At 36.8% G+C, this 8041-nt stretch overlaps 1 protein-coding gene across 1 annotated transcript; it reads left to right on the plus strand.

The window, feature by feature from the left end:
• The first annotated feature begins 1851 nt into the window (after positions 1 to 1851).
• LOC130088880 (ornithine decarboxylase-like) lies at positions 1852 to 7823 on the plus strand. The gene is made up of 11 exons (XM_056255856.1): positions 1852 to 1988; positions 2860 to 2993; positions 3718 to 3851; positions 4485 to 4658; positions 4796 to 4968; positions 5429 to 5645; positions 5734 to 5817; positions 5916 to 6078; positions 6437 to 6552; positions 6648 to 6862; positions 7495 to 7823. Exons 3-11 carry the CDS (start codon positions 3750 to 3752, stop codon positions 7631 to 7633), a joined length of 1383 nt encoding a protein of 460 aa, XP_056111831.1. The 5' UTR covers positions 1852 to 1988; positions 2860 to 2993; positions 3718 to 3749; the 3' UTR covers positions 7634 to 7823.
• The last annotated feature ends 218 nt before the right edge of the window (positions 7824 to 8041 follow it).

Raw genomic sequence — 8041 nt, forward strand, 5'->3', positions numbered from 1 at the left:
ATACATCAATAATCAAAAGTTTTTTGAAAACATGGTAATAACTGCGATGATATGCAAGATAACTCCGTTGGTTTGAAGACAATTGAAAGACGGATTCAAAGATAACAGCAGTCTGATATCCGGCTGTTAAGATAAAATCATTTAATGTAATGCCAACTGATTTGACAACTACCTACAAGGGCCTATATGGTGAATACAGTATGAAATACTGCGCTTTTGAGGCAGTTAAATCTATGTTAAGATGCTCCTGAGCCTCAATGGATCTAATTTTCTTCTTAAGTATAGTGTATTTCAAAAAGAAGAAGGAAAACGTTGTTTGCGCAGTGCCCAGGTGCACAGGATATAGCCATGATTAGTCTACTCCTTTGATTATGGGGAGTTTTAGGATTGATATATTTAGTGTCCACTGCTAATTTCTAACATCTGGCAGGATGACAACAAAGTCTGCAGAACAAAGATAAAACACGGAAGGGGGCGTTTGTGCAAAAGATGAGGAAACATCCATTTTGGCATCTTCAGCAAGGTCTTGCAGCATGTGGACTGAAAGCTGCTGTCATGAAAGTGAGGTTTAACTGGAACCAGATTGCTTTGGTTACGAGAAAGGAACAAAGTTACAAAGGCACAGAAACTCTCCTCCACATGACATCTTCATCCACACTGGCCCGATCTAAATACAAGTGTTACTAATGAAATGCAAATGTAGCTGTATAACTGTTTTCCCCTAATATATCTTCCTCCCCTCCTTTCACTTCCAAACACTGGGGTGCAATAAACCTGTCTCACGAACTGGAAGTACAACACCCTTCCTCAGCCAACACACATACACTGTACTACTCCATATAAGTAATATTTTTTATGTTGACATCTATATGTGTGTGTATGTATAGCTATATAATGTGTGTATGTGTATATATATGTGTGTTATGTCTATATATCATATGGATAAGTATATCTACATATATTGTCATATTTATAACATCTATACTATATATTGTTACAGCACTATGATGTTTTTTTGCACAAAAACTATTGTTTATTTTACCACTGTCTTAAATTTACGCTTTTTCTATTTTTACCAATCTTTGTGAGAGCTCTGCTAAACAATCTTACGTTGTTTTAATGACAATAAAGACCTATTCTATTCTATATTTTCATTATATACAGTTAACAGAGGGATTTATCCAAAATGACTTAAGCCAAATAGTTTAAGAGAGAGAGAGAAAATATAGTGCTATTTGAGTATTATTTTAACATTTTGAATTAGCTTTTACCATTATATTTAAAGTTTTAGTGCGTACTTTTGTTTGTCTTTAATCTAATATTTCATATTTATAACACTTGCATTTTACTTCCATCTTCATATCAATTACAGAAAATCTGTAGAAGTTTTACTATATCAATGACAACACTGATATGCATAGATCAATCTTATTGTACAATTCAAACTTTTCTATGCTCATAGAAAGTATACTAAAATGTAAGTGTGTGTATATCAAACTTCCCTAAAACTATAAACTTTTCCAATTAGCAACAAAGTTCAGTTGGGAGTTTTTTGTAAACTACAAAACCTTTTTTGAAAAAAATTAGCAAGTTGTTCATTTTAGGGGATTCTGTATCATTAACAGGTTTTAGTATAATATTTATTAATTTATTTACCAAATGAGTAAGTACCTTTGTTTGATTGGGAAGCGGGAAGTATGTCACTTCTAGTTCTAGTTCTTTATCCTCCATTATCACTCACTCGCTCGCGCTTCTTCAAGCTGCTAACAAGACCAAACCGGTTCGCTCTTTCGGAGGAAGCCGGTTTCAGCTAGTGCGTCACCTTGGAAACCACGTCACTATATATAGGGCTGCGAGCGAGCCCCGGCTTTTACTCCGACAGTTCGCCAGTTGATTATCACCATAGCCGTTTTTGCGCGAGGAGAACAACGTTATTAATTTTCAACTGTCTGATCTAATGGGAACACTCTTTGTAAATGCGTTTTAAGGTGAGTTATATGATATTATTGAGTGAAATTTAGCATCATTATATAGCCGTTATGTTAGGATAACGTTACACTTTCAGTATGGTACAGTATAATCATAAATTAAAAAAACTAGCCGCTAGTTACATCGCTAAAAGTGTTTTTCTGACTTTTAAAGATCGTGGCTTGTGTAGTTGTGGCGTATGACATAATGGCCTTCTGTGGTGTGAGACTGTGAGTCAACGTGGCCGGTGTGTGTCACGCTTTCTTGCGCAATTTTAACTTCGGCTTTTATAAATGTTATAACTAATATCTTTTTTGTCGGAACCAGCTGTGTTGACAAGCGCGAAGTAACTTGTATATCTTGATTATTTGGTTAACGGTTATTCTCAAGATCAATGAATGAAGTCAGTCAGGAGTCTAACACGCTGCAAAGCCTAAGCCTGACTAGCCTGAATGACTGCATTCTATTGGCTGAGCTGAAATCGGAAGCCGGCTGGAGTTGATCAGTGATTGGCTGACTGGAATGCCTGTTATAGTTTGTGCAAACAGAGCGTTTCCTTATTGGGTAACTGGTGTAGTCGCGGTCTTCAAAGGGGAGGGACTAATGTTACTCTCTGTCTTTACGTAAGTGCCCGGCGTCGTGTCCAAAAATGTGTGCGGGTTCCAGTTCCGTTGAGAAACAACTTCCTAATCTTACACGATATGGTCTGTCTGTTACGATAAACGACACATTTCGTGTTGTAACTTTAATAAATGCAATGAAAGTTTCACACGCAATGTGACTTACCAGAAACTTCGTATATTGGACTGATTTATTACATTCTCTTTAGACTTTAATAGACTGTAAAGAGTACGACGTAATAATTTTTCTTGTCATTTTAATCAATTTCAGAATTCTTGCTTGAGAGAAGTACACACTGGCCCTGGCCTTGAGGTTTATCTGAAAGGATTCAACTTCACTGGTGAACCTCCCTGGCTGTCTGACGTCTGTTAGCATATTATAATTCCATCTCTTCCATTCATCTGGTAAGCCATTATAAGTGACCTAAAAAATAGGAAATTAATAGGATCTTAAATCTTGGACAATTTTTGAATGTGAATATGTTTGTAATGTTTAGTGCTATAATGAAATCATTAAGTAGATATTGAGAGAAGCGCAGAGATATTTTTTTTAGTGAAATCTATATGCTATGAAGCTATGAAACCCTGTTAATGGGGGTAACATGAGTTGCTGAGAGATTTAAACTCGCAATTCTGAGAAAAAAGTGCCTTTTTTTCCCTCATAAATGGACTTTATAACTCGCAATTGTTAGTTTATGAATTTCTGAGAATAAAATGAATGCTAATTGCCAAGGAAACATTCCTCATTTTCATTTAGTTTTCCTTATGTGCTAAAATAACTAAAACAGAAATAAAACTCTATTAAAAAAGTATATAAACATTTTGTAAATAAATAAAAAGGACACCATAAAATTACTGAGACTTTAAATTTAAAACGACAATGGGGAATTTACAAATAAAAACTTAATGATAACTGTAGTGGTATCTCCTTTATATTAAAATAGTTTAAATTGAGACTGTAACCGCACAGTAGCTGTGATAGTCGTCCTGTACAGAGTCATTGTAGCAAAGATAAGGTGCTTGTTTGAGGACACTGTGGCTGTTGAATTCAAGGAAAGACTATCTGTCCGAGTAAAGTCTGTTATCTTAGAGGTCACTTTTATAACACCCCTGTCATTTTCTTTTACAGTTTCTTTTGCAATCAATTCTTGAACAAACACGATGACCACACTGACTGGATCAGACTCAGACTTCACCTTCCTGGAGGAGGGATTCTGTGCACGGGATATCGTGGAACAGAAGATCAACGAGTCATCCTTATCGGTGAGTTAACCCTTTCTTTTATACCTGCATTCCTACTTGTCCGCCTAAGGCAAGGAATGGTGTTTTCGGCAATTTTGAGATTTGGGGCTATTTGGCTTCTTTTTTTCTTTTTTTTTTACTTGTCTGAATAAATATATATATATATTTATTATTATTATTATTATGAAGGTTTTTACAGAGTTTTTTACCACCATATATATTTTGCCTGATTTTATACAACATTTTATTTCTAAAAGGTGGTGTGTTTTTTTTTTTTTTTTTCTGGTTGTTGACAGTGTTGTCTGATTTATGGAGTGATGAGAACTTTAATATGTCAACAAAATAAAACAAGAATTTTGAATCTGGCTTTATCTAAAGTTAATATAATCAGTCAGCTGGGAGGTATGATGTCGTTTTTTTTTTAACCCTATTCACCTGTGGTGTCTTGCTTTAATTGCTGTAAAAAATAATAAATGTTAATATAAAAATATGCCTCCTTTTGTTTATGCACAAGGTTTTTGTGATGAAATGTGACACGGTCACGTTTTCATGAGATTCGTGCACTATAATTAATCTTGATATACTTCCATTTGTTCCTAAATGGGGCTGCATATACAGTCAAGAGTTCTGATCACATCTCTTCTCTTCCTTTAGGATGACAAAGATGCCTTCTACGTGGCTGACCTGGGTGACGTCCTGAAGAAGCACCTCCGTTGGTTGCGTGTTTTACCCCGAATCACTCCGTTCTACGCAGTGAAGTGCAACGACAGCAGGGCTGTTGTCTCGACACTGGCGTCTCTGGGAGCGGGATTCGACTGTGCGAGCAAGGTATGGAAGATCCTTCATTCAAGTCCTTTAAATCGCAAATGTGACTTCTCCATGTGTCTCAATAACCTCAGCAGCAAAAACTAAGTATGTTTAGCAGCTTTAATCCTGTATTAACCTGACTTTCAATCCTCTGCTAGACGGAGATCCAGCTCGTGCAGTCTGTGGGTGTGGACTCCAGCAGGATCATCTATGCTAACCCCTGCAAGCAGGTGTCTCAGATCAAATACGCCTCCGCTCACGGCGTGCAGATGATGACGTTTGACAGCGACGTGGAGCTCATGAAGGTTGCACGATGCCATGATAGTGCCAAGTGAGTAACGTCGCTAGAAAACCATTTCTCACTTTCAGTACACAAATTAATAGTGGTCGACCGATATGGATTTTCCTGATTGCTGATATCTTAGAGAGCAGGGTGGCTGATAACTGATATAAATATAAATCAGACTTTTATATGTATAGATAGTAAACAAGCATAACAATTACTGCAATTATATTTTACATGCAATTTACAAATATTTAGAAAAATGTGAAACTTGGAAAACATTTTTTATATAACAAATCTGTTAAACTTAAAAAATGAACTGTTAAATAGACTAAGCCTGTGCTCAGGTGTTCTCAATCAAAAATGAAAGTCCCACTCATGACACTTATAATGTCGATAATGTAAAAAAACCTCCCAAAATATTGGTTGACCACTACAGACTAATAAAAGAAATGGAAGATTGTGACAAGGTGTTCATGACCATTAAACCCATTCTCTGTGTCTGCAGACTGGTTCTCCGTATCGCCACTGACGACTCCAAGGCCGTGTGCAGATTAAGTGTGAAGTTTGGTGCCACGTTAAAGAGCAGCCGGCTGTTGCTGGAGAGGGCGAAGGAGCTTGGGCTGGATGTGATCGGAGTCAGTTTCCATGTGGGCAGCGGATGCACTGATCCGCAGACATACAGGCAGGCCATCTCAGATGCACGCTGTGTGTTTGACATGGGGGTGAGTGGCCTTTTACTGTAGAAATTCAAAAAACGCCCTCATTTCTGCGATAGTGTATAATTAATCTGAAAAATGCATTGTCCACCAGGCGGAGCTGGGATATAACATGACCCTGATTGATATTGGTGGAGGCTTTCCAGGCTCAGATGACACCAAACTGAAATTTGAAGAGGTATTTAAAAAAAAAAAAAAAAAAATTAATCACCATCTTCACTTTGGGTGATCAAAGACGTTTAGATGATAAACTTTTTTTTTTTTTTTGCTTTGCAGATCGCTGCTGTGATTAACCCTGCACTGGATAAATACTTCCCTGCTGACTCCGGCGTGAGGATCATTTCTGAACCTGGCCGCTTTTACGTGGCGTCTGCATACACACTGGCGGTCAACATCATTGCCAAAAAGGTCATCATGAAGGAGCAATCAGCCTCTGACGGTAAAAGCTAACATCCAAAACCATGTTTGTTTCTAATATGCTCTTAATATTCAGCAATATCGATTTAACTGCACTGACACTATCGGATAAGAAAATTTGAACTGAACTGAGATGGGTTATGACTCTAATTTGCAGCATCGTCACTGTTATTGAACTGAATTTAATCAACATTGAACTGACTTGAGCTGAATAATGACACTCGTCTTCTATAGAGCTGCTTTTAGCTGAATTGAACTTTTTGTGTAATTTTTTAACTTTGCAGTATTGACACTATTATTGACCTGAATTGAATCCTCATTGGAGCGCCATATGAATAAATGTGATGACTGACTTGGTTTAATTTTTTTCCCCACTTCAGAAGAAGAGGATGGGACCAATGACCGAACCTTGATGTACTACGTGAATGATGGCGTTTATGGTTCCTTCAACTGCATTCTGTACGACCATGCGCATGTCTTGCCCACTCTGCACAAGGTGTGGAAATGAGTTTTAGTCCATCAGATTTTTTTTTAGTTCGATGATGGTTTTTTATTCTCTAAAACTAACCCGTAACCCGTACTCTGTTGTAGAAACCCAAGCCTGATGAGCGCATGTACCCATGCAGTATTTGGGGACCCACCTGTGATGGGCTCGACCGCATTGTGGAGCAGTGCAGCCTGCCGGACATGCAGGTGGGCGACTGGCTGCTGTTCGAGAACATGGGTGCCTACACTGTAGCCGCATCCTCCACCTTCAATGGCTTCCAGAAACCCGATATTTATTACATCATGTCCCGAACAGCCTGGTAAGTTGGGCTTGGGAAGTCATTTTCATGATGTTAACTGTTCTTTTAAGTTCTTTCGTTTGATGTAGACCAAACACCTTATTAAAATGTTCAGTAGGATCTAAAATAACACTGAATTTCTTAAATATTTAGTTTAAAATAACACATATTTTTATTTAATATCTAAAAATAATACCTCTATCCAAACAAAAATTATCATTATTGTGTAACGCTTTACAATAAGGTTCAGTTAACTAACTTGGTTAACATGAACTAAGAATGAACAATACCTCTACAGAATTTATTAATCTTAGTTGATATAATATACTAATTTGAACATTTACTAATACATTAATAAAATCAAAGGTTATATTTGTTAACATTAGTTAATGCACTGTGAACTAACATGAACAAACAATGAACAGCTGGATTTTTTATTAACTAACATTAACAATGACATTGTTACAGTATTTCTTAATCTTTGTTAGTTCATACATTGACTAATGTAAACTAATGCACCTTATTGTAATCTTTGTTAGTTCATACATTGACTAATGTAAACTAATGCACCTTATTGTAGTGTTACAGATTATTGTACTAAAAGAATCGTTAATGGAAAAGGCTGTTTTTGACTGACTGATCTTTCATTGTAGGCAGTGCATGCAGCAGATCCGTGACCAGGGGATTCCACTTCCTGCTGAGGAGCAAAGCTCTGGAAACATGCCATCGCACTGCGGGCGCGAGAGCACCCTGGACGTGCCAGCCAAGCCAAGCCCTACTCACGTGCTGTGAGACTCTCTGACCACCACAGCTTGAGCCAGCTCTCATTCAGACATGCATTTTACAACACTGTCTTGAGGTCCATTTCCAAATTTGTGCTTTTAAGTTACAACATAAGTTTAATTAACTATTCTAAATGCAGCTCTTTTGCCTCTTGTTTGTAAAAGTTGCAGACCTGAAAGACGCACAATTTTGTCTGACAGTCCTGTGGCTGTTTCTTAATTTAGTTTTTTTCTACTTGTTTTTTTTTATATATATATATATATATATATATATATATATATATATATATATATATATATATATATATATATATATATATATATATATATATACTTTACATATATACTTGTAATTTGAGGCCAGATACTTGGGTGGAGGATACAAGGGAGGTTTAATTGTTTCTGTTATTCTTTCTTG

The sequence above is a fragment of the Rhinichthys klamathensis genome, unplaced genomic scaffold (assembly GCF_029890125.1).
Source record: "Rhinichthys klamathensis goyatoka isolate OS25496 unplaced genomic scaffold, OSU_Roscu_1.1 h1tg000123l_1, whole genome shotgun sequence".
Classification (NCBI taxonomy): domain Eukaryota; kingdom Metazoa; phylum Chordata; class Actinopteri; order Cypriniformes; family Leuciscidae; genus Rhinichthys; species Rhinichthys klamathensis.

Excerpts from the sequence above, each read along its gene's own strand:
- LOC130088880 (XM_056255856.1), top strand. The coding sequence starts at position 3,750 with ATGACCACACTGACTGGATCAGACTCAGACTTCACCTTCCTGGAGGAG. Across the intron at positions 4,659-4,795 it reads GATTCGACTGTGCGAGCAAG|ACGGAGATCCAGCTCGTGCA; the intron begins GTATGGAAGATC and ends ATCCTCTGCTAG. Across the intron at positions 5,818-5,915 it reads CCAAACTGAAATTTGAAGAG|ATCGCTGCTGTGATTAACCC; the intron begins GTATTTAAAAAA and ends TTTGCTTTGCAG.